Source organism: Pseudopipra pipra, chromosome 13 (assembly GCF_036250125.1).
Source record: "Pseudopipra pipra isolate bDixPip1 chromosome 13, bDixPip1.hap1, whole genome shotgun sequence".
In the NCBI taxonomy this organism is placed as follows: domain Eukaryota; kingdom Metazoa; phylum Chordata; class Aves; order Passeriformes; family Pipridae; genus Pseudopipra; species Pseudopipra pipra.
This window is the reverse complement of record NC_087561.1, coordinates 2,717,473-2,743,014: the sequence shown is the minus strand read 5'-3', so window position 1 is coordinate 2,743,014 and position 25,542 is coordinate 2,717,473. Positions and strand designations below refer to the sequence as shown.

Genomic DNA, 25,542 nt, shown 5'->3' with positions numbered 1-25,542 from the left:
GTCCCTTAATGCTGTTATTGATATTTGCCCAATTAATTATTGTATAGATAATTGTGCTGGCAGGCAATGGTTAGTCCAGGCCAGGACCTTGACAATAGTCAGCAGGAAATGCTGGAGAAGATGATGAGAATGGGCTGTCTGCCTTCTGTCTGCAGTGAATGTGACACACAGAAGGTGTTGGAGGGATCTGTTTTTCCTGCCCTGAGTATATCAGAGTGGGGTGGGGATACTTGAATTTCCTTGGAGAACTGGTGCGTGTTTTTATTTTAGAAAGCTGGCCAGTGGCAGAACTGAAGTTCACAGCAGTTCTGAGTGTTCACAGAACTTCAAGCCAAGGAACTTTTACAGGAGTTAAATACAGAATTGTTGGTACCAGCAGCTCATTTGAAATCGCTCTCTTCTTTCTTCTAGTTACGGCAGCTACGAAGAACCAGACCCAAAATCCAATACAAGAGACACGAGTTTCAGCAGTATTGGAGGGTATGAGATCTCAGAAGAGGAGGAGGAGGAGGAACAGCAGCGCTCTGGGCCAAGTGTGTTAAGTCAGGTCCATCTGTCTGAGGATGAGGAAGACAGTGAGGACTTTCATTCCATCGCAGGAGACAGTGACCTGGACTCAGATGAATAAACTGCCTTTCCTGAGATGATGGCTGTCCTGGGCCACTCTTGGCTCCTGAATGTCTCCTCTCCCAATTTGGTGTAAGGAACAGTGTAGTGTGGACTGTGTTAGTGAGCAGATTATTTTTTTTTAATATAATATTTTAATTGGTTATAAAACATGTTACGTGATGGAGTGAACGGTGAAAAATAAGCTTTAGACAAACATGTCCTGCCGAAGCCTTGGCTTGTTGTAGCCTGTACGAGCTCCAGCATCCAGATACAGTTCAGTGTTTATAGATGTAAAACAATTCCTCAGAAATACTGGCCTGTCAGATACATTCATGTCTGTCAGGGAGAAATAAAAGCTTGCTCAGAATAAAACACTTGCTGTTGATAAACAAGTATAAAGCAATTTTCACTTCATAAAGGGGAAGTTTTTCTCTGGGAGAACAAATACAGTGTCTGACATCTCACCCCGACTCGTTTTGATAACTGCCTGACTACTTTCGACACTTCCCAAACAGCTGCCCTACTTTTAAGTGGCAATTAGTTCCAGAAATCAGAATTTGGTAATTTGAGGCCAAGAAACCCCTCACTTTCAGCCACCCGGGAAAGCACGTGCAGACCCCGGGGCTGTGTGTGGAGCCGTGGTGTGGCTGGCAGAGCCCATGGACATACACCCTGAACTGGGGTACAGACGCTTCTGCTGCTGTCCCTCTGCCGGTGCCCGGGGAGTGAGTGCCGGCGTCCCCGTGAGCTCTGATGCCCCCGGTGGGCTCTGGTGTCCCCATAACCTCTGGTGTGCCTTTTAAGCTCTGATGCCCCCATAAGCTCCGGTGTCCGGGTGGGTTCTGGTGCCCCGCTGGGCTCCGGTGTCCCCACAAGCTCTTATGCCCCCCCGGGCTCCGGTGTCCCCACAGGCCCCGGTGCCGCGGGGCCACGCGCGGCCGTACCCTGGGCCGGGGGGGGTGGCAGCGGCGCACGCGCAGTCCCGCCGCCTTTGGCGCAGCGCTGTGCGCGGAGGGATATTCGTTCAGGCTGCATAGAGTTCCGGGAATCCCTCCGCCGCGCCGCTCGGCGGCGCCACTCCGGCGCCGCCCGGACTATTTCGCGCGGAGATAGTCCCGGCCGCGGCCATTCGGCACCGCCGCCGCCGCCATTTCGGGTCCGCCGCCTTAGCGCGCCGCGACCGCGGGCAGCTCGGCCTGCCCGAGCGTTCCTTCTGCCGCCGCCGCCACAGCCCCGCCGGGCTCCGTCCCGATGGCGACGTCCGTGGGGAACGTGGCGGACAGCACAGGTACCGTGGGATGCCGCGCGCCCCCCGCGGACGGGCGCGCCGGGGGCAGCGGGGGCCGGGCCGTGCCCTCGCCCCCGGGGCCGCTCCCCGCTCGCCCGGCGGAACTTTCCAGAAGCGGCGAGGCCGTGGCTGTTCCGCCGCCGCCTTTGTGCGGGTCTGTGCGGGTCCCCGGGCGGAGGGGCCCGAGCGCGGCCCGCGGTGGGCGCTGCTCGTGGGCAGCCCGGGAGCCGCTGCCGGGGCGGCGCGGGGAGGTGTCGGGGAGGTGTCGGGGAGGTGTCGGTGCCGCGGGCCCGCTGCTATATTTATGTCACGCTATCAGGTGACTGCGTTAGAGGACGAAGCAGGGTAGAAAGCCTGACCCAAAAATGTGTGCTGGGTTCTTCAGAATCGCTCGCTGCGCTCAGGCAGGAGTGATCTAGCGCAAGGTGTTCTTGCCCACGGCAGTGGAATTGGAGCGGGATGATCTTTAAGGTCCCTTCCAGGCGAGGCACGTTCTGTGATTCTGTGGCACGGCCGAGCACTAAAGCGCGTTTCCGAACAGTGAGATAGCGTGTTGTAGCTGGGAAGGATCCTGCCCTAAATTTAGTTTACAGATGTAGAACTTCAGGGACGGAGGAGAGGAGAAATCTTTGTCTGTACACCAAGAAAAAGAAGTGTTGTGCTTACTGAAAGGATGAAAGGACAACACAGCTTTATCCCCCAGATTTTTGGGGCTTTCTGTATCCAGACAGGAGGAAGAGTATGGAAAGCTGAAACGATGTCTGAAGAAAGGAGGATTTTTGGAGAAAGAGACGGGATCCAGTGCAGAGATAGGGATGTGAAGAGAAACGATAGTGATATGGGAAAGTGCTGCAATACGGTGTTCCGTTGCTCTTTAGCCAGGACTGTGTGTCTGGTCAGCGAGGCTGCAGCATCCTTTGGTAGCCTGAGAACGACACGTGGGGAGCGCCCCGTGCTCATCCTCACCACTGCCACCACCTCCCACGGGGAGGGGACCGCCGCTCCTCTGGGGACCTAGACTGGATCTAAACCTAAGCTTGAGCACGAGGGTATGGCAGGTGTTTAGGACCGTGTTTCTAGCGGGGAAAGTGGCCTTAGGGTACGTTCGCGATGGTTCTGTGCAGGTTTTTGTTTTGCTCGTGTTCTCTAGGAGCCTCAGGGAAGGTCGTTGTCACAGCATGTGCTAGACTTTTCCAAGGTCACAGTCAAAGCATGCAGCCCGAGTTAGCCCAGGTACCGAAATTCATTTATGCAGGACTCCATAAGGGTTTTTCCTGGCTGTGACTCTTCGGTGCAGTTATTTTCTTTACAAATTGATTCAATGAGCATCCGTTGATGGGCTGCGTTATGGGTACAAGTTATTGCATAACTTCTTCGAGCCCCTGTTAAAAGTTGAGCTCGTTCTGAACTTTGTGGTGTGCCTGTCATCTTCCTGCTTTTCAGTGAACTCCTTGAGGATCGTTCTTGAAACACTCCCTTGGAGGTAGATTGCCAGCAATTTTACACTGAGTTTACTGTTTCTAGGAGTGAGCTGTGGGTTTTTTGTAAATAGAGACGGTTGATAAATGAAAGAACACGTTAGTGTTTCTCTCGTTTTGTTGCTTTGGTTAGCAGCTCTGATTCCAAGGTGTTAAGTACAATATTTCTGCACCACCTGCTTTCCTGCCCTGGGAGCTACAACTTCAGTTTGACTTTCATTTGCTTAAAGTTGGAAAAATGTAGCATTTATTTAACGGTTGGAAACTTCTTTCCAAGTGGTCATGAGTATCAAAGTGTAAACTTTTGGTGGTGGTTGGTTTTTTTTGTTTGTTTGTTTAGCTTTGAAATTTAATAACAAAACAGAAATTTTAAGAGGAAATTATTAAGTTCATGAGACATGCTCTTATTCTGTCTGGTTTCCCTGTGTTTGTGCCATCAGCAGAACTTGAAAATACACACACTGCCAGAGGGGCTAAACCTGATAACAGCAGAAGGACAGAGCAAGGAACAGTCTGTTGGTGCTCCAGTATCATTATTATTGTCAGCACCATTTATAAATGGCGTGGTTTGCAACCATGATTCAACGTTCTCATGTTGAATAAAAGTTGTATCTTTTTATCTTTGCCATTAGGTTTAACCAGACACTTTGCCCTTATTCAGGGTTTGGAAACTGTTAAGATAGGCTCCTAGAAAACAGGAATCTAATCTGGATGAAGATACTTGGTCACTAATTTGTCAAGTGTCTTAACTGAGGGGCTTTGCTAGTTCCAATTTACCATGAAACAGTTGTTACCACTGACAGAGACAATGGAAACATTTATATGTTTCATTTAAATTCAGAATTTTAGAACTCAGTAGGTCCATGTGGGAAGTGTTTCATGAATGGAATTAAGTGACTGCAGAGTACTGAAAATGCCAGGCTTTAGGAGGAAAAATGAGAGATACTTGCAGTAATCAAACCTTTTAATAGTAAGAGCTATTGGTATAAAGGTGGAATTGGAAGGCCAACAGTTCTTTCTAGGATGAATGGTTATGTTTTTTTTCCAAGCTGCACTTGTTTGTATTTTAATGAAGAATCTTACTTTGTAAGAAATAATGCACTTTTCACACATAAGGTTGTTTTGTCTAAAACAGGTGGTGTTTTATTTAAGTATTTTGTTCTCCACAGTTGGGTATTAAATACTAAAAGCATTTTGTCACTCCTGTTCCAGCTAAGCCTCCAGGAGCAGTAACTCCTTTCCTGTACCCTGCCTGTTTAATGGTTCCTCCTGTAGGCCAGTTGCATAATCATTGAAGTGTGTGTTTGTCTCTCATCAGATATTGTTCCAAGGCCATTTTTTTTTCTGTGAAGGGATTTGACTCCTTAGAGAAAGTGTAGGAGTATGGAGGATTCAAGGAATGGTAGCCATTTCTCCCCCCCCCCCCATTTTTTTTTTTTAGGGCTTTCAGTTCTCACATCAAAACTTTGTTTTGTTAAGTCCTTTGAAGTCTTTGTTTCCTGTCCTTCATTTCCCTGTTAAGTTGTTAGAACTTATTTTTAACATTGCAGAGCATAGGACTTGCAGTCTTGGGGGACAGTGAGGAGAATCATTGTTCTGTTAGCAGCACTTCCACTGTTATGAACCAAAGTACCATATCATGACAGGAGTCTCTTTAAAAGTATTTCAGAATACAGGAAAAGGATTGACTTACAGATATTCACAGACGTTACAGTCTGCATTTTCCAGGTTATTAGCTGACAAAGCCATGCACCTGTAGAGATAATGTTAAAAATTCCGTGGTAAAAGATTGGTGCATGAAGATTTGAGAGCTCCAACCGTCACCCGCCATGTATTTTATATAATTTCAAACATTTTCATCCTTCATTTGTGTACATTTTTTTCATTGTTTTGTTTTGCTGTTTTTTTGTTTTGTTTTGTTTTTGTTTTGTTCCCATCATCTAACTTTTTGTTTTCCCCCTCTAAATGTTTTGGTGACTCTCCAGAACCAACGAAACGTATGCTTTCCTTCCAAGGGTTAGCGGAGTTGGCTCATCGTGAGTATCAGGCAGGAGACTTTGAAGCAGCAGAGAGGCACTGCATGCAGCTCTGGAGGCAGGAGCCTGATAACACAGGGGTGCTTCTGTTACTGTCGTCCATTCACTTCCAGTGCCGCCGACTGGACAGGTAGGGCTCTTCCTTTCTGAATTTTGTGATGGTAAGAGAAACACAAGTTGAACTCATCAGCTTACAACAAACAGCAGACCTTGCCAGTATTCTTGTGTAATTTCAATATTGTATGTGTGAACATCAGAGTGTCAGCCACACTTGTGTGTACTGGCGGGATTTAATGTTCATTCCACCTGCTGTATAAGTTTGTAGTTTGGATTTTGTTTGGGTTTTTGTTTGTTTGTTTTTTTTAAGTTGCAAAACTGATTGTTGGCTGCAAAACAACGTGATTAGTAAAGGGGTTTTGTGATCTGAAAGTTGTCATTATATTATTCCTGCTTTCCCATTCCTGATCTTGCTTTCTGTGCCTCCAGCATTTTGAACTTTACTTGTTACTTGTTCTAGCTGTAAGTTCATGTTTGCTGGTGAAGGAAGTAAGAACTTTTGACTAGATCTGTTTTAGATAGGCTTCTGAATGAAGTTGTTATAACAGCTCAGATATGGGAAAATAAAATGGGTGAGGATACGACAGAATTTTGCATGTAAGCTGTACCCTGCTTCTTGAAAAGAGCATCAAGTGGAACATAGCTTAAAGCATAAATACATTGGAAGAGGCTTCACAGGATTCCTGTAGTGTTTTCTCCAAGTGTGTTCAGCTCAGGTTTGGTGAGGCAGTTCGAACCCTTCTGACTGTCAAAGAGAGCTGTCCTTGTTCAGTCAAATCTAAAATGGGAACCAGGGAGATGAGAGTTTAAGCTGGAGGTATAAACATACAAGACAGCTCTGTAGGTCCAGATTTGTTGGCTGTGTGTTTGGCTTGCTTAAGCATGAATGTTCATTAGATTAACTAGATAAACAGACAAAACACTGAATGTCAGGGGTGAGTTTGTTTGGGTTTTTTGTTTGCTTTGTGGGCTTCTTTTTTTTAATTTTTGATAACTTGTCTCATTTTCTCCAGGTCTGCTCACTTCAGCACTTTGGCTATTAAACAGAACCCACTGTTGGCCGAAGCATATTCGAATCTGGGCAATGTGTACAAGGAACGTGGACAGCTGCAGGAGGCAATTGAACATTACAGACATGCACTGCGCCTCAAACCAGATTTCATTGATGGATATATTAATTTGGCTGCTGCACTGGTAGCTGCAGGTGATATGGAAGGAGCAGTACAGGCATACGTGTCTGCCCTTCAGTACAACCCTGTAAGTAATGCTTTATTTTATAGAAGTCCATCCTTTACTACTGTCCCAGGACACAAAAATAGCAGCTTTCAAAGAATGAACAAATGACAACCCTTCCAGTCTGTACACCATGAACTCAATGATCTAGGAAAGGCTTCTGTCACAAAAAGTTTTGTATTGCAATATATTGCAGTAAGGGCTGCTGTTGTACACTTATCTGTATTGTTCAGACAACAGAAAAGCAAGGAATTTTTTTCTCAAGTCAGAAGTTTCAGTGAGTGGCCTCATATTTAGCCTTGTGTGCTCTAAGGTGGTATTACAGTGAGACAACCAGTCCTTAGACATGAATGTGAGATCTTGAAAAATTGTCAGGTATTACTTTAGCCCAGAGTCAAAGACTTCATGGTGATGAGAATTTCCTGTGTTAGATTTCTGTTGTGGACTGGTTAATAGAAGCATCCTTTTTAAGTTTCACTGGCTGAAACTGAGTATCTGTCTATAAGTGACTCTATAAGATTGATCTGGTGTTTGGATTTTTGGTTGTGACCGTTTCAAATTGACATTTTTAGTAAACGTTGTCTCGAACTGCTTTCCTCTGTTTATTTTGCATGGTACTCATTAAAGGTTTATAGTACTGCTCAGCATGTTGAAGGTATCTGCTTGCTCTTTGGTCATGCATTTTGACAAAAAGTACTTTAAATGCAGCATGGGTCTGGTGTGCATCTGTCATTTTTTCTTAGGAAAAGCAAATGCAAATCCAGTCCAACAGAAGCTCAGAATCTTATTTCTCTGTGTTCTTCACCCTACCTGAACTTGTCTACCTTATTATGCTGAATTGTGTGACCAGTTGCTTTCATGCACTGGTTAGAATAATGTGAGATGGTGGTTTTTTTGCAGGAGTTGAGTTTTGTTTAGGTTAGAAAATGGTTTTGTTAGTGTTGACAAAATGTCTCCATTCTCTGTGGTCTTTACTGCTAGATAATGCAATTGCAGCCTGTGCTTTCATTTCAGACAAATGAAAGAACAAGAACATGTGGCAGAGCTGTTGAAAATGGATGGATTAGTGGGCAAAACAGAGAGAAAAACTGCTTTAGGGATACAGAAAGCAAAATCACTTTATGTATCTATTTAAAAGCCATAAGACTAATGGTGTGTCTTAAGAGTGCAGGTTTAAAGTCATGGTTTGGGGGGGAAAAAAAAGGTACTTCAAATACTTACATATGGCAAAAGGACTTAATCTGCTGGGGGGGAGCGTTTGTTTACGGTTTTCTTTTACATTTCTGTATAAAGAGGATTTGTATGTGAGATTACTTTTTTAAGTCTTTATAGTTTATTTTTACAGTACTAAATTCAGTCAGATTGTGTGCTGTCTGAAAAATAATTTACATTTGTGATGTATTTATTAAGAATTTAAAATAAGCTTTAGTGGACTGGGTCATTCCTTTGCAAGTTCTTTGTGAAGACCTGTGGGGCCTTTGAAGTCCTGAAGCTGATGGTGTGACTTTGATTTTTCAGGACTTGTACTGTGTTCGTAGTGACCTGGGGAACCTGCTCAAAGCCCTGGGTCGCTTGGAAGAAGCCAAGGTAGGTGTTGGGTAGAATACATGTAAACGTCAGTGTTTTGAACACTTGAACTTTGCACCAAATCTTCAAAGCTGCGTTGATCTACAGACAGTCCGAGAAACTTCTGAAAACTGAAGGCACTGAAACACCCCAGAGTAGTTGCAGGGCAAGATATGGCATGTCCATGTTTAAAAAGTTGGTTTAAGTCAAGAAATGGAAAATTACCAAGCCTTGCTGCTGAACTAGACTATCTGATACCATTCTGAAGTATTGGGCAGGGGCTCCATCATGCTTTCTTCTGGAAATAAGTAACAATCCTTCAGATCTGAGGCTTGCCTGCTGGTGCCAAGCAGAGAGCCTGTGGTTAGCTCCAGATCCCTGTACGATGCAGGTGCTATTGAAAATGCTGCTCTTCTAAAGTCCTTTGTGGCTTGTAAGTGGAGAAGAAACTTATCCAAATGTTACCTTGTAATATTGGCTTTTAAAGATTTTTATTCTTTTAACTTTTCCCTTCCCTTGATAGTGGAAGAAAGGCTAGTAAATAATCAATAGCTGCAGTATGCGACACACACCACCCCCCTACCCCCACCCCCCAATATCTTTTCTTCATGTCTTCCCTCTCCCCTCCCCCAAAATAAAGAAATCGGAAGGACAAAGCTGGTTTGTTTGGTAAATGAACTGATCAAAAGAAAACTTGCTGTAGTGGAAAGGTGGCTTCTAGCAGTCGTGCGTTTCCTAAACTGAGAATTCGAACACCCAAGATGAGTTTAAAATTCTTGGCACGTTAAAATTCGGATTGCAGAAAGAAATTGTCTTGTTACAAGCCACCTTACGCGTCCGCGCTGCAGGGGTGAGGAGTGTGGAGAAATCAGAACCCCTCTGGACTCCACGTCTGTCACTCCAAGCCCCACGCGCATGCTCAGAAGTGGAGTGTATGAACAGCGTAGCTGTCTGTTTGGCTGCAGCACCGTTTGGGGAGGGGTGGCATCTTTCTGGGGTAATGGGGAGTGCAGGCTCAAAGTTCAATATTGTTTTGATTCCTCTGAACAACTTGGATGCGTGAACCATCCTAGGGCAGCCGGATTGATTTGGTCGGATCCAGGTTGAAACCATTTCTGTAGCGGCATTCGGAGTTGAACAGTCTTTGAGACACTTGGTTCTCGGCCCACCAAGCGGACAGCTAACATGAATTGCACTTCACTGCAGCTTTAGTGTGACTGGTATAGGCCAAGACACTGCGCCTGCCTTAGGTTGCTGACTTCTTTGTTTCAGAGCTCTGGAGACACCCTAGTTTGAAAGTGTTATTCCGTTTTGTGAGAACTTAATAAACGAGGAAAAACATCTTGAGTAAATTGCAACGTGTTTCTTTGGTTATCAGTCCATTTGAAAGATCAAGCCAGCAGATTCCTTGCAGTTTGAACTAAAATTTAATTTCTTTGTAGATATTTCAGAGCCTTTCTTCCAAAAAAAAAAAGTCCCTGCTGTATGCAATTGCCCGATTAACCCTCTCCCTTCTGCATGTCTCCCTTGTTACAGACAGATTATCCTCATTCCCATGTGTTAAGACATATCCAAAAAAATGCAATTGCTTTGTTGAACTCTTACTAATGATCTTGTTTTATTTTCTCTCTTGTTTTTGGTTTTTCACCACTGATATTGTATTTAGAAGGTTTCAGGTGGGTGAAACCTCCTATTCCATGCGTAAGGTGCCTCGCTGAAGGGAGCTCGAGGCCTGGATCTAGGGCAGACACACACCTCCTCCTCCTCTTCCAGCAAGGAACGCACCGAAAAGTCACATGATGAGAAATATGGTAACGGGTTTGTAACTGCCACAGCAAAACCATTTGCCTCCATGCCTGAATCTTCTGTCTTGTGGCTTCAGAAACAGCTTAAAATATTTAATTACAAGCAAGTAATGTAAGAATATTTTATACTATTAGCCACAAATTCTTTCAAAGAAATAAAGTAAAAGTAAATTAAAATATTTTTTAAAGAAATAATTGGAGATAGTTAATAGTAAAAAAAAGCTTCTAACTCTTCTGGTTGTTCATTTTTTTCCTTTTTTCTTCTTTGTTTGGATTGCAGCGTTCTGCTCTTCTGATGATGCGCTGTGATCCTGCAGTAGCGCAAAGGCTGCGCAGCGGTAACGCGCATTGCGTGCGATTACAGCCCCCGTGAACGGTTGACTGGATGATTAATCTCGGATCGGGCGGCCGCCCGAGCTCCAGGCTGTGGCCCTTTGGATGGAATTGGGTTCTGACGCATTTTAAGAGTGCAGACACCAAATTTAACAAGCAGAGGTGTTTTTTTTTGTGGGCCTGTCTGGTAGATTAATGGTTCTGGTTGGCCGTTCACTGCACCTTGGGGCCATCACTAGAGCCAAGCAGTTCGCAGCGATAGCGTGGCGCCGTGCTGGGTAGGATGCGCAGCGATTTCTTGCGCTTGCATTACAGGGACCTAAACCTTCATGCAATCCTGTCATTTGAGGTTTTGAAGCTGCAGGTGACTAAAATGCATCTGGAGAAACCGGGAAACAAGATACGGGTTGGGCGTGTCATCTCCTTTGACAAGGACACTTAAAACTGTGGAGTGGCTCTATATTTTTTAATATTTTTCCTGATTTTTTTTTTTTCCCCCCAAAGTAGTTTCTGTCTGATTTAGAGCATTTCACAATTTTGCTCCCGAGTGGTGGTGTTTTTTTACGTGGTAATTTTTTGGTTTTTACGCACTTCAGGGTGGCAGATGTTTCTGGCGAACGACTTGAATTATTTCTGAGATGATTTCCGTGGCGACCTGGTGTCTGCAGGAACGTTTATTTGTTATCAGCATAACTGAAAAATGGTGGGCTTGCACCTGGGTTTTGGTTTGCGCTGGCGCAGGATCAACAACAGTTTGCAGCGCATTAGTTTTGGCGCAAGCTAGCCTATACTGCAGGGTCACTTTTGGCTGGTTAGAGAAGGCATACTAACAATTGTTTTTTCTCATTTTTTTCTTTTTACAAATATTCCCCTCCCCTTGTATCTCTCTTCTTTAACTATTCCAAGGCCTGTTACTTAAAAGCAATTGAGACTCAACCAAACTTTGCAGTGGCTTGGAGTAATCTTGGCTGTGTTTTCAATGCCCAAGGAGAAATTTGGCTTGCAATTCATCACTTTGAAAAGGTAACTACCTGAGGCAGTCTCAGCTTCTCTGCTAGATTTTAATGTACATGCAGTTCTCTGCTTGCAGATAATAGAAATATTTTGGTAGTGGAGAACTGTTAGTTAACACCTTATGTTAACTGGTTTTTTTACTTGCTGATGTTTCAGATTCCCTGTATGCTACTAGAGAGATACATTTAGAACTGCCCTAGTACTGCACACATGTCAAATAGGAGAAAATTAAGTTGTTTTTCAGTCCTTTTCTAGATTAAATTTTTTAAAAATCTGATTTAATGGTAATAATGTTTTGCATGTTTCGTGTGTGAGAGGAAGAAACAACTTTGTGCTTAAAATCACTTTTCATTGTCATTTTTGTTTCAAGTATTATTGTCCTTTGAGTAACTGAGAACAGTTTAAGTGACACAGGAACTCCTCCAAGGTTATTTTTCACCACTGTTGTTTCAGACTTTTCTAGATTAATGTCATTAACTAATTGTCTGACACCTTCCAGTTAATATCTAATTGGCATATTCATTCATTTTGTACTGATCTCTTAAGTTTCTCAAGTCCCATAAAACTGGATTTAAGTTGTGGCAACAGTTACTTCCTGATATTTATGACTTAAGATCTACAAAAAAAATTTTATCTGCTCAGGATTTATTTTTTTTTAATCTATGTCTAGTTCATGATAGATGATGTGGAGTTAATAGTTCCCATGAGGCTATAAGAGTGGGGCTTGTCAGATATTCACATGTAGCTTAGTACTGCAGCTTCTGTAACTTCATCATTTCTTAAGTGTTTTTTTTGCATTTTATTAGTTTTGAAGAGAGTGAAAATGTTTTAGTTAAATGGATACAGAATTTTCCTTGCACACATGATGTATTTGCTCTTGTTCTGGTGAAACTTGTCTCTCTTTTTCTGCACTGCTGAAGTTTTAAAATGCTGTCTTACTTTGCAGTAGATAAAGGATATGGTTAAGGTTTTTTAGGTTTTTTTCCATAAAAACAAGTTAAAGGCAACATAGCATCAATAGATAGGAGTGCTAAGTAGGATCAGCCTGGTGTGAAGTAAGTGCTTAGCACTTTATTCTGCAGTAGTTGCAGCTGACTAGGTAAACAAAAGAATAAATTTGAAGGTAGTAAATTCTATGACAGATGAATAACTTTGTTCTATGATTGGTTTATATAATTTAAGTTTTTCTTCCTTACTAGGTAATTGATGAAGTCTTAGATGCTTACAGATTGTGTTTATCAAATTTATAAAAAACCAACAAACAACTGAGTTTCATAGAGAATGTTTTTGTGTTAATACTCAAAACTGTCACTTCAAAATTATTTTCAGGCTGTTACACTTGACCCAAATTTTTTGGATGCTTACATCAATCTGGGAAATGTTCTGAAGGAGGCAAGGATATTTGACAGGTAAGCAGATCAGTACTGTTGCTGTCTCAGTGGCGTGTCAGATGTATCAAGATACAGATAATGTTCCTCCTGCAAAGTATCTTTGGTCAGGGGTAGCAAAGACTTCAACTGTAAGCTGAGCGAGGAAATGGCTTTGAAGTGCAGACAGACTGGGCTACTGGAATTTAATAAAAATAAAAAACATCCTGTGGAATGTATTCTTTCATGTTGCTTTTTGTAGTTTATACATTGTCAAAAGTGAGAGTTTCTGATTCAGCCTTGAAATTAAGACTGAGGAGGCTGAAGATGTCCAAGAAAGGCACGAATGCTTGAATTCTTTGTTTTCATTATGTGACTCAGGACATGATTTACAAGTGTGTCTCATCTAAACTTTCCCTACTATGTAAGACAAACTGAAATGCTGCAATTCAGCTCAGCATCTGATTGAATAATCTGTATTTGTGACGTGTTGGCATCGTGTTACTGCCTTGGGTTGCAACACTGCTCCTGTCTTGTTGAACTAACTTGTTCTGAGACCTCTAATCTGATACATGAATCTTCTGTTTATGGAAAGAGATCCAGGCTGTGTTGTTCACATGCAATGTACCATATTGTATCTGTTAATTGGTTTATAATTTCTGGTAGCTGTGGTTTGTGGCCCGAAATTTAATAAAAGCTTGCAGGGAACAGGCTAATTAATTATATCTAGTTGCACTGCATGCAGTCTAAATCATTCAGTGATTTCTGATGTAACCACCAATTAACGGGCCAAACAGGGGCATGTTTCTTCATTTTAGATTTTACATCACCTTTTGTTATGATTTTCCTAGAAATTTGAATACTTCAGCCATTTATATAGTGCTATAGGAGCATATAATTAAAGATCTCTCCTTTGAACAAAGTGACTTTTGAAGTCTTAAGTAAATCATGGTAGGTTAGTGCAGAGAATAAAGACATGATACCATTTATCTTGTTATAGTCAAATAATAAACTGGAAAAAAATGGAGCAAAGGAAAAAATATTTTCCCTATTAATGCAGAACATTTAAAAAGGTAGATGAAAACTTGTTTTCCTGAAGACTTATGTTGTTCACTATGTGGCATCAAGTTGGAAGAAGTCATTCCTGTTTTACCAAGTATTTCTTCTAGTCTGCCAATCATTACAGAATTCAGTCTAGCTTTGAAATACCATAAAAAATGATAATTCTTTCCTTGATCAATCTTTTAATTCAGGCAGTACTCCTCTGTGTTTTTATTATCATCTTAACAGGACGGATATGTGTGTTAATGATCCGTATCCCTTCAAGTTCGGGGCTTTTCTGGAGGTCATTTTTATAAAAAGGGTAAATATAATCAATATAATCTCTGCTCTGTGGATGATTGTTCACATTCTCTTTGTTATCTTTTTGTTGCAGAGCTGTAGCAGCTTATCTCCGAGCCTTGAGCCTGAGTCCAAACCACGCTGTGGTGCACGGCAACCTTGCCTGTGTGTACTATGAGCAAGGCCTGATAGACCTGGCAATAGACACCTACAGGAGGGCTATTGAGCTCCAACCCCACTTCCCTGACGCCTACTGCAACTTGGCCAATGCCTTGAAGGAGAAAGGCAGTGTAAGGAGCACTTTCTTCCTTTTTAAAATCACAGTGAATGGTTTTTTTTAGACACCAGCTTTATTAAGATGGGATGCTATCCTCATTTACTTAGTCAATAGGAAGAATAATTCAAGAAGTCTCCACCTTGAGCCTTAAAAGTGATTGTATCATGACTTCTCACAAATAGGGCTCTTACAATAAGTGTTACCATATTATCACTTTTTTTGAAGGTGGTAGAAGCAGAAGAATGCTACAATACAGCTCTCCGACTTTGCCCCACTCATGCAGACTCTCTGAACAACCTGGCAAACATCAAGCGGGAGCAGGGCAATATCGAGGAAGCTGTCCGTCTGTATCGGAAGGCTCTGGAGGTAAAGCCCAATGTGAGGGAGAGCTGGGTAACTCCAGCTGGGAATGTGGGATAGGACATAGGGTTTTTTCCCTCTGTGCTTCTAAGTAGAGGACTTCCTGCTTGGAGACCTGAGTTGCAAAAAAATGTATTAAAATATATTAAATGCATGTATAAAAAAGAAGAGTAATAACTGCACAAGTATTTTTGTTATGGTCTGCTGGTGGTGTTTAAAAGACAGTGTCAACTTTGTTTTCTTCCAGGTGTTTCCAGAGTTTGCTGCTGCACATTCAAACTTAGCAAGTGTCCTGCAACAGCAGGGAAAGCTACAGGAGGCTCTGATGCATTACAAAGAGGCTATTAGGTAAATGGATGCTCTCTGTAATAGTCCCAACCTCTCCTAACAGGAAAGTGCCCCAGATTTATACAGAAGATGACTTAGAGTAGCGGGTTTTAATTCATGTGGTTGCTCTGCAAATCAGAAAGTCTGGGTATGGTTTCTCGTTGGAGAAGGAGCTTTTCTTGTTCATGACATATTATTTTTACTTCTCAGAATCAGCCCCACGTTTGCAGATGCTTATTCTAATATGGGAAACACTTTGAAGGAGATGCAGGATGTTCAAGGAGCTCTGCAGTGCTACACCCGTGCCATTCAGATAAACCCAGCTTTTGCTGATGCCCACAGCAACCTGGCCTCGATTCACAAGGTAGCACATGCGAATGATTCACTCCTAGAAAAGTATGGTGGGGCACTGTGAGTTGCTACCCTGAGGATATTTTTACCTGCTGACTCATCTCTGTGTCTTTGCAGGATTCAGGGAATATACCAGAAGCCATCGCCTCTTACCGAACTGCTCTGAAACTGAAACCTGATTTCCCAGATGCCTATTGCAACCTGGCCCACTGTTTGCAGGTGAGGGAGATGAGGCTTTGGTTGTAATCCTTAGGATTCCTCTGCAGCAGATGCTAAGCTTGATCACATGAATCAATTACTAATTTAAATGTAAAAGGGTTAGACTTAAGTCTTAAATCAGAAGCTAAGATTATACAGTCGTCAACAGTAACTACTCTTCTCACTTCCCATATTTGGAAGAAACATTGGTCTCAACCTGTGAAACATCTGATACAGATAAAAGGAAGCTGTTGTCCTAATATTCTTTAAATTTTTTTTTTTTTTTTTTTTAGATTGTCTGTGACTGGACAGACTATGATGAAAGGATGAAGAAGCTGGTTAGCATTGTAGCTGATCAGCTGGAGAAAAACAGACTGCCTTCTGTCCACCCACATCACAGCATGCTGTATCCCCTTTCTCACAGTTTCAGGAAGGCTATTGCTGAGAGACATGGAAATCTGTGTCTGGACAAGGTAGGAAGTTTTATACAGGCCTGTTGTGATAGAAGTGCTTTGTGGCTTTGCCTGTCCATACTCAAAATTAAATACTCACATAATATTAGCTGTTGTAAGCTTTCTGAGTCACTGATGTGTAAAGAGATGGCACAAAGTGTTGCTCATCACGTTTTCCAAAGCACACATGAGGGGCATTTTTGAAAAATGGAGGGAGTAAATTACTCTTCCCTGACAGCAGCTTCAGGCAGCTGTATGAGAGTATTGATTGGTCAGTTCCAGCATCCACAGTGCTTGGAACCTGACCTTGCCTCCAGTGAATCTTTGCTGGAACATGTGAGCTTTTGTGTTTGATGGGTTCTGGGATTTCCAAGTGCAGTTGCTTTAGTGGTGATAGCAACAGTTATACAGAGCAAGACACGACAGTCCTTGAGTATTTGTTGTGATTCTGCTTTGGAGTACTTCATGTAATAAGGCTAGTTCTGCAAACTCATAGGGGGTTTTTTGGTCCCTCTGTTTAGATTTTGGTTTTGGTTCCTGAGTTTGTAAACAGTTGTGTTTGTTTTCTTGTCAGATTAACGTTCTTCACAAGCCACCATATGAGCATCCCAAGGATTTGAAGGCCAGTGAAGGTCGACTTCGTATTGGCTACGTGAGCTCTGATTTTGGAAACCATCCAACCTCACACCTAATGCAGTCCATTCCAGGCATGCATAACCCAGACAAATTTGAGGTAAAAAACACAAATAGCATATTTAAAGCTTTAAATATGGCTGTAAGTGGCATTTTTTTTTCTTGGTGTGGGCAATTAAACTAGGAAAGGGCAATTTTTGTTTCTTGGGGGTTTTTTTATGGTTTAAAGAGCTCTCCAGCCTGAGTCATTCTCCTTTACCAATTTGAAGTGTTGTTTAGAAGGTAGGCAGATTAGGTACTTGTCCTTGAAATTGCTGTAAGTAGGATTTGTGGCTCATGGAAAACTTCTTTAAGCTTCAGCTGCTGTTCTTTGAATAAATATCTTTCAACATCAAGGTGCTGCTGCCTGATTACTTGATTTACAGTTCTGCACCTGGTTTTTGTTCGCTCTCTGCTGCTGTGTTTTTTAAGTGCATTTTTCTCTAGAGTACCTGAGTCACAAATGTGAACTTGAGATTGGTCTGGTTACCTCTTTTTCAAAGGACAGTGACACATGATGCTTTCTGCAGAAGGAGAATATGCAGTTTAGTAATGCTGAACACAGTCACGTCTATATTTATGTGGGTGTCGTGTTAAGGGATTGAGTCTGTAAATAGAACTCATTTCCAGTTACGTTGTTTGTCCCATGACTGTCTAAAATGCCTCAGTTTTGAGCTCCTGTTTTCCAAGTCACACAAATTTGCTTGTTTTTGTAAAAGCTTGTTAAGTATTTTCTTCTTGAAAAAGTGCTTTTTATTAATCTTTTTGTTTGTTCTGTTTTGGAGCTTTTTTTCCCCTACCTTCTTGCTTCTTTCTGGTCATGAAGTCTTTAGTCTGAAATTTTTGTGGCAAAGCCACATGATTGAATTGTGACTAGTAGGTTTTTTCCTGAAAGAATTAAAGTGATGGTCTGAATACAAGAGGTGTGGGGAGAATGTCCCATTTAACCTTGAATCAGCTCAAGACAAAGGCCTGTCTTCCACGTTCTAGGTTTATAAAACTCTACAGAGCTTAATTTAAATATTAAATAGTTATCTATTATTTTACTAAGACCATGCTTTTATCTTGCCTGTTAAATTCTCTGCATATTAGTTTTTGTTTGTTCTGTGTCTGTATGTCCTAGGTTGGCTAAAGATGCTCTTTCATATAGTCTGTCTACTGTCTGTTTTTCAGATACAGTCACAGTTTCTTAATTGGGAGAATTAGTCACTGTTAAAAAGCTTCCCCACAAGGCTTGTCTGTTCAACCTGAGTCATAATTATGATTCTTGCTAATTAAAAATTTAAAGGTGTCCTGTAGAAGGCATTCTTAAGGAATTCAGTGCCTGTGCAAATCTATCTGTTAAAATTACTTTCCCTTGCACTGATGAGAAGAATGTCTATGTGTCTGTGCAGGGTACAGTGCCATACTCTAGCACCAGAAGTAGGCAAAACTGGACCCTGGTTCAAATGTGTCGAAGAAAGGCTCAGTGTCTTTTTTTTTTTATTTATTTCTCAACCGGCAAATGCCACACAAATTAATATGATTTGTATGAAACTAAATATAATTTAAAATTGCAATACCATATGTTTTATAGCACAGTTATTTTGTGGGCAAGCTGTTGCAGATACTGAATTTTTGGTGTCTCCTGTTCTAGGTGTTCTGTTATGCCCTGAGTCCTGATGATGGGACAAACTTCCGTGTAAAAGTGATGGCTGAAGCAAATCATTTTGTTGACTTATCTCAGGTGAGCTTTTTTTGATGCAAACTTAAATTCTTCTAAATGAAGAAAGAGATCAGCCTGTAGTTTTGAGATTTTTAGTTGCAATCATTTCTTGAATTAGGCTGATGTTAGTCTTGAGAATTTTGGAATTTGTAGATGTATTGGTGTTAATGCCTTACCTGGGAAAGAGTGGTTATTGTGTGACTTCTGTGATTATTCAGTTTTGATAGTGTTACTTTTTACTAACTCCTCCATTAGGTCTGAAGATAATAGTCATATATAAATGTCATGGATAAGTCAAGATGTCACTTGCCCTGTGTGAGCTTTGATTATTAATTAGCCTTACAGGAATGGTGGGGGGGTCTGTGCTAGTTTTATAACCTCAGTTTCAAGCCTTTAGCTTTTGTTCTACTGCTGCTGAGTTTTACTGCTGAGTTGAGGACTTAAATGTCTGTAAAACCAGGAATTACAAGATTTAGTCTCACCTAAATTAAATTATGCAGTTGACATCTATCTGTTGGTACACTGGTGACTAACCATGTTTATTGTTGAAAGACTGGAAACAGAAAGAACTTTAATTTATGTATTTGTTTATTCTTCAGATACCATGTAATGGAAAAGCAGCAGATCGCATCCATCAGGATGGGATACACATTCTCATTAACATGAATGGCTACACCAAAGGAGCCCGAAATGAATTATTTGCCCTGAGACCAGCACCAATTCAGGTAACTAAATCATAGGGCTCTGTATCTCCAAAAACACCCCCTTGAGTACAAAGTTTCTCTTTTTCTGTCAGAATGGAACGAACGCTGAAGGCTCGTGTTGATTAGTAGGCAAGAGAGACTTGGGGCTTAGAAAATGCAAGACAAATATTATCATTCTGTTTAAGAACAGCAGTTTGGGGCTTTTTTTATGTGCTTTATGGACAATTGACAATGTCCTGAGGAAGGACTCCTTAATTCTGGGATGTTTCTGTACCACTGCCTGTCTTGCCATAGTGAGAACAAAGAAAGGGTATTTGAAGCAATTGATTGAGTTTTTGGGTTTTAATCTCCTTAGGCTTAATGAAATTCTAGTTACCATAAGTCAGAATCAGAGTTTCTTTTTTAGACTAAGCATTTTCTGAAATGCCTGTGGAAGGAGAATGGGAGCAACCTGAATCAGGGTCACTCCAGATTCCAGGAATTGTCTCAGCTCAGAGAAGCTGTGCTGATGGTTAGTGTTCTGGATCCTTCAACTTTTCCTTGAGGGATCAATTTTAAAACATACTTGGACTGTTCACTGTCTTGGTCATGGAGTTTGGAGGTAGTGGTTGATCTTCAGTTGATAAAAAAGAAGGAACTTGAATCTGTAGGTGGAAAATTTAACTTGAAATTAATTGATTTTAGACTTCCTTTATGTTCGCAACGCACCTGAAACTGTAGCCTTGCTTTCTTGTTTTTTAGGCAATGTGGCTAGGGTATCCTGGAACCAGTGGGGCATTGTTCATGGATTATATCATCACAGATAAAGAAACTTCCCCAGTTGAAGTGGCTGAGCAGTATTCAGAGAAATTAGCTTACATGCCAAACACTTTCTTCATTGGAGACCACGCCAACATGTTCCCCCATCTGAAGGTACATTGGAAGACAGGGCAAGAAGCATTTTTCACAGCTGTCTTTATAAAATGGCACTTATATGGTACCTAGTTGGGGATTTAACTTTTTTAAATCATTTTTTTTTAACAGAAAAAAGCAGTCATTGATTTCAAGTCCAATGGTCATATTTATGATAACAGGATTGTTTTGAATGGCATTGACCTGAAGGCTTTCCTTGACAGCCTCCCTGATGTCAAAATTGTTAAGGTGAGAGCTGCTCTTGTCTGTGTACAGTGTTAGGGACTGAAGTCCCAAGTTTCTGTGTACAGTCTGAAGTCCTGTCTCTGACACTTGTGTGATATGTTGTAGATGAAGTGTCCTGACAGTTGTGAAAATGCCGATGGCAATGCCGCCCTCAGTATGCCAGTCATCCCCATGAACACCATTGCAGAAGCTGTCATTGAGATGATTAATCGTGGGCAAATTCAGATTACTATCAATGGATTCAACATCAGTAATGGATTAGCAACCACTCAGGTGAGGTGCTTCAGGACACTGTTCTCTTGGGGTTTATGTTATATATGTTTTAACGTAATAAGAAAGAAAAACCTCCGAGCAAATGTGTCTTCTGTCATGTTGATTTGTTTAGTTCTCATATTGAAGAAAACTCATTATAAGCCACAGATGTACTGGAAGATGATCTTTCCCCCCAGAGATACAGGAATTGTATCTAGAGGTATCTAAAGTCCAAAGAAATTAATTCTTGTTGCATAAAGACCACATTTCATTGTTTGAACGCAAGATTTGCTTTTTGCCCTGCAGCCTCCAGAGATTTGTGACCTGCTACTTAGTTTCAGTTGTGTTTTTCCTTTAGAAAAAAGTTGCTGAATAATAGAATAGAGTCAGAGTTATTCCACTGTATCTCAGCAACATTTATTCATCTCCTTACATTTTTCAGAACCGTGCACTACATCACCACCTCTCAGTGCTTAACAGTTAATGGGATTTTTGTGACTGCTACTGGTATTGTTTAACACTTCTTCCATTGCAGAACAGTTCTTCATTTTTAGAAATACCATATTCTGACACTGGCATAACTCATCTTGTGTGCGTTACTCAGTTTACAGTCTCTCAGGAGAGACATCATTTGACATCCTTTAATGAGCCCTTTTATTACTGCTGCTCTATCCACAATCTCCTGCCTTGGTTTCTTTTTGAGTTCTTTTGTTCACAGCTGAGGCTTTCCTTTGAGTTGATAATATGTTATGTCTTAGTTTGGTCAGTAAGCTTATTGGCATTTTTTTCTGAAGTTCTTATCCTCATAGAGAATTCTTAATACTCCACCACCACAACGAAACACTCTTAAGCTCTGTCTGTGCACTCTTAAAACAGAACTTCTATCTTTTCAGTCACACTGATATAACACTTCTTTGTGCTGATATCAGCTGCTTTTTGGCATAGGTGGACACTTTTACCAACTTCTATTGAACTGTTATCATGTGCATCTTCTAATGGAGTCAGTGACAGTGAGTCATTGTCATTCACATCAGGTGTGTCATCAGTGGCTGCCTGCACTGCCACTACTCTAAATTTTAAATACATACTTATGAAAAACGAGTATTTAGAGAAAAAGGCTCTAAGTAGCTGTGCTGTCTGTCTCTACCGATATTTTTATCTAGTTTTGATGCCATCACTGCATGTCATTATGAAAAATTTAAAATCATACTTCCATTTTACTAATCCTCAAGACTGTTGCATGGTATTTTGATTATCCCATCTTCATCCTCTACTGGTTTTTATTAGCATATTCCTATTCTTTGTGAACGCTGTAAGATCTGTGCTTTCAAGAAAGTTTGTTGTTAACTTCCCTAATTTTTGTAATTTCTATTATTTTCTTATCAGATAGTTCCTTACAGTCCAGCAGTTGCATATGAGTCTGTATCTTTAGTCTTGACTATCTGTTCTGTGTCTGTTGTCTTTTATCTTTAAAAAAAAAGGAGCACCCACAAAAAAAACCCCAAACAGAACCTACCCAAAAATAAACCACAAAAATCCAAACAAACAGAGAAACACCTTTGCTTTTTAATTCTGTCTTTAAGTATTAATTTCATTCTTGATCTCACAGAAATTAAGTTACCTTAACGAGGGTAGATTCCATTTGTAATGCCTCTTTATATGATTCTTCTTTCCAATTATTCCAGTTACTTGGAATTTCGGGGAGATATAGGAAGGGCATGAAAATGCCCAGTGTTTTTTGCCTTGGTGGTTGCAACATTGTGGCATCCACAAGCGTGTACACAAACCAGTTAAACTCTTGCTGTGGGTAAGTAGACAATTTTGTTTTGTATAATAAAACCAAAGATATGCTTACAGTAACTTATGATGCTAACAAATGTTGCAGTGTCTCAGGACAATTCCACAGGGCATGCTCTTGTTTTCTGCAATTTCAGCGTTTCAGTAGCTGTTCTTCATTCCTTTAGATCAACAACAAAGCAGCCACTGGTGAAGAAGTTCCACGGACTATAATTGTTACCACCCGCTCTCAGTACGGCTTACCAGAGGATGCTGTTGTGTACTGCAACTTCAATCAGCTGTATAAGATTGATCCTTCCACCTTACAGATGTGGGCTAATGTGAGTATCTGGGGTTAATATGCTTCTGGAACAGCAGTTCTGTTCAGGTTAGCAGAAACTTCATGTGTGTTAAAACTGTAACTTTTCCGTGGAAAACATTGACCCTGAGCCATTTTGAATCCTTACAGTGCTTTTGTTGCAGGGCTTACTAGAATATATAATTTTTTAGATTTATTTCAAATGATATCTGTGCATCTAGCCAGATGTGAAATAATTTTGGTCTTCCTTAGTCTCTACATTTGAGTCATAACTGGCCTTGACAGTTGGTAGATTGATAGATCTGAGCAGAGAGCATCTCTATCAGATTCCAGCTTACAGTGTATTGCTGAGAGTTACTTGGAGGTAATATTTTTTTTATATTCCATAGCATTGGCCTATGAATAACTGGGATAATAAATTTCAAGACTTACTCCAAGTACTGCCCTATGAACTGTTGCTCAGAGTTGCTGTCTCTTCCAGTGTCATTAGGAGTGCAATCCTAGTGATTCCATTCAAAATTAAGATCTGTTTTATTCCTGCTCTTATACCTCATATTAATGTACTGAATGACTATGCCTTCCACTGCAGTTTGGTATGTGGTAATTTCTTGTTCAGAAAAGTAAATGTTCCTCTCTGAGCTTCCTGTATTTGCTTCTTATTTTTGTTACAGATCCTAAAAAGAGTCCCAAACAGTGTGCTGTGGCTGCTACGTTTCCCAGCTGTAGGAGAGCCCAATATTCAGCAGTATGCACAAAATTTGGGTCTGGCCCAGAACAGAATCATCTTTTCACCTGTTGCCCCCAAAGAGGAGCATGTGAGGAGAGGGCAGTTAGCTGATGTTTGCCTGGACACCCCGCTCTGTAATGGGCACACAACTGGGATGGATGTGCTCTGGGCTGGCACTCCAATGGTCACTATGCCAGGTAACAGGCAGGAAACCTACACTGAACATGTGGGTTGGAATATTGGTAATTTTTTAATAACAGCAAGCCCAGCAAACTTTGCCTCTTGTGGAGGCAGAAGGAAAGTAACTCATAGTGTGGAATATGTTACTTAATAAATTTATTCCTGATTGGTTTTGTTGGTTTTGATTTGCTCTTTGTTTTCTTCTTTTCAGGAGAGACTCTTGCCTCAAGAGTTGCTGCCTCACAGCTCACTTGCCTGGGTTGTCTTGAGCTCATTGCAAAAAGTAGACAGGAGTATGAGGACATTGCTGTGAAACTGGGAACTGACCTGGAATAGTAAGCAAGCTTGGACTATATTTGGGCACAGTGCTGAGACATCAGTAGTTTTAATGCTACAGATATTTTACTGTTTAAAGTAGCTGGGCAATCCTCTGCTAGAGATGTCTTGTCTTGCACTTACTTCAGCTTTTACAGTAACTTAACAGCACTCCCAGTTGAGTTACAATGCTGCCTGCTCTGAAGAAATGTGCAAAATTGTAAAAAGTGCAATATAGTTCACCTTTAATTCTTTTTCAATTTGAAGATTCGTCAGTTTGTCACTTACTGCAAGTTAAAATCACACTGTAAAATATTACTGCAGTAGAGGTAATGCAACAAGTTAATGTCCCAGCTCTTGTGAGTTAAAGTGGTTGTGCTGGTCTGCATCAGAAATGATGAGGGGATAAAACAGTGGGGGAGCAGCTGTTTTTGGAACAGTTGTACAGGCAGTTCTGGGTTAGCTGAAAACAGTAGATTGCAGAATTAAAACAGTATTATGTAGTGTTTGGAACCTCCCATGACTGCTTTCACTCTTTGCAGCCTGAAAAAAATCCGTGGCAAAGTCTGGAAGCAGAGAATATCGAGCCCTCTGTTCAACACGAAGCAGTACACGACGGACCTGGAGCGGCTCTACCTCCAGATGTGGGATCACTATGCTGCAGGCAACAAACCTGACCACATGATCAAGCCAGTGGAGGCCAGTGAGTCTGCATGAAGGGAGACTGCGTGTGCCCACCCGGAATTCTCCAGGAACTGAGCCTCTCCGACACTTGTGCAGAGACAGCGAGCTAAAAACTGTGCATTTCTACTTAATCCGCCTGGTACTCTGTGGCTGAAGTAATACATGATGGTGATTAAAGCACAGCCAGACTTATTTCTTGCATGATAGGGAAAGACTCAATAGAGCCTGGGATCGTTTTATTCCATGAGGAATTTGGATGGGATTGAGCCGTGTACATGTGAGCCTGTGTGTATGAGTGACAAAGTGGTTGCTGGGGGAAGTTTTGAACTGCCCAACCAATTACGATGCCATGGATTGACTTAATCTTCCTATGAAGCTCTCTCCTTTTATGTGGATTGGGAATTGGAGCATTTTAACATTTGATTTTGGGTAGTCCTGTTGGTATATATGTGGTTCTCCCATGACAAGATTTCCAGCTAGCGAGTTGCTCCCTGTGTTAATTTCTAAACTGCGTGGACTGAAAGGGCATATGTGCTGGTGTAGTCTTTTTTTATAGGTTTTATAAACCACTTGAGCCTATATCAGCCTTTTAATGTTTGACCTCTGTTTTGGAGCTCTCTGTAATGTGTTGGTTAAGATTAAGGACTTTTGTTTTGTTTTGTTTTGTTTTTTAAGCTTCTCCAATAACTCAGCTAATTGGCTTCATGATGGCAGCTCCTATTCTGTTGGAAAAAAACAAACAACCAAACAACCACATTCGATTTGAAATTAATCCTCCCCACAAGTGTTTGAGGTAAACACAAACTGGTGCCAAATACAGATCTTTCAGGAATGATTGTTAATTATGTATAGGGGTGCAGTCCTAGGTACTGTAGCAAAGACTTTAAACAAATAAAGAAAAAGAAATTAAAAAAACCCACCACAACAGAAGAATAAAGCTTTGGTTTGCCAGTTTGACCGCTGTGACAGTGTTTGTGTT

The 25,542-nt window shown here is 41.3% G+C and overlaps 2 protein-coding genes across 7 annotated transcripts in view; both read left to right on the top strand.

The window, feature by feature from the left end:
- Positions 1-1,001, top strand: part of TAF1 (TATA-box binding protein associated factor 1) — a 29,727-nt gene extending 28,726 nt beyond the window's left edge. For all 4 annotated transcript variants that reach the window (XM_064669646.1, XM_064669648.1, XM_064669644.1 and 1 more), the window contains one exon: positions 412-1,001. In XM_064669646.1, coding sequence (XP_064525716.1) covers positions 412-628 — 217 coding nt within the window. In that variant the 3' untranslated portion in view covers positions 629-1,001. The remainder of the gene's footprint in view (positions 1-411) is intronic.
- Positions 1,002-1,740: 739 nt separating this feature from the next.
- Positions 1,741-25,478, top strand: OGT (O-linked N-acetylglucosamine (GlcNAc) transferase). Of its 3 annotated transcripts, XR_010433962.1 has the most exons (23): positions 1,744-1,897; positions 5,361-5,541; positions 6,482-6,725; positions 8,220-8,288; positions 11,312-11,428; positions 12,749-12,828; positions 14,222-14,417; positions 14,630-14,770; positions 15,012-15,112; positions 15,302-15,455; positions 15,560-15,661; positions 15,934-16,113; positions 16,667-16,825; positions 18,401-18,490; positions 19,069-19,194; positions 19,915-20,085; positions 20,197-20,313; positions 20,416-20,583; positions 22,248-22,369; positions 22,527-22,679; positions 23,329-23,581; positions 23,776-23,899; positions 24,422-25,478. XR_010433962.1 is itself a non-coding variant. In XM_064669657.1 (22 exons), exons 1-22 carry the CDS (start codon positions 1,861-1,863, stop codon positions 24,594-24,596), a joined length of 3,108 nt encoding a protein of 1,035 aa, XP_064525727.1. In that variant the 5' UTR covers positions 1,741-1,860; the 3' UTR covers positions 24,597-25,478. The 3 variants fall into 3 exon arrangements, 2 of the variants coding, with proteins under 2 accessions (XP_064525727.1, XP_064525726.1); XM_064669657.1 differs by lacking the exon at positions 22,248-22,369 and having other exon boundaries at positions 1,741-1,897; positions 5,391-5,541; XM_064669656.1 differs by lacking the exon at positions 22,248-22,369 and having other exon boundaries at positions 1,747-1,897.
- The last annotated feature ends 64 nt before the right edge of the window (positions 25,479-25,542 follow it).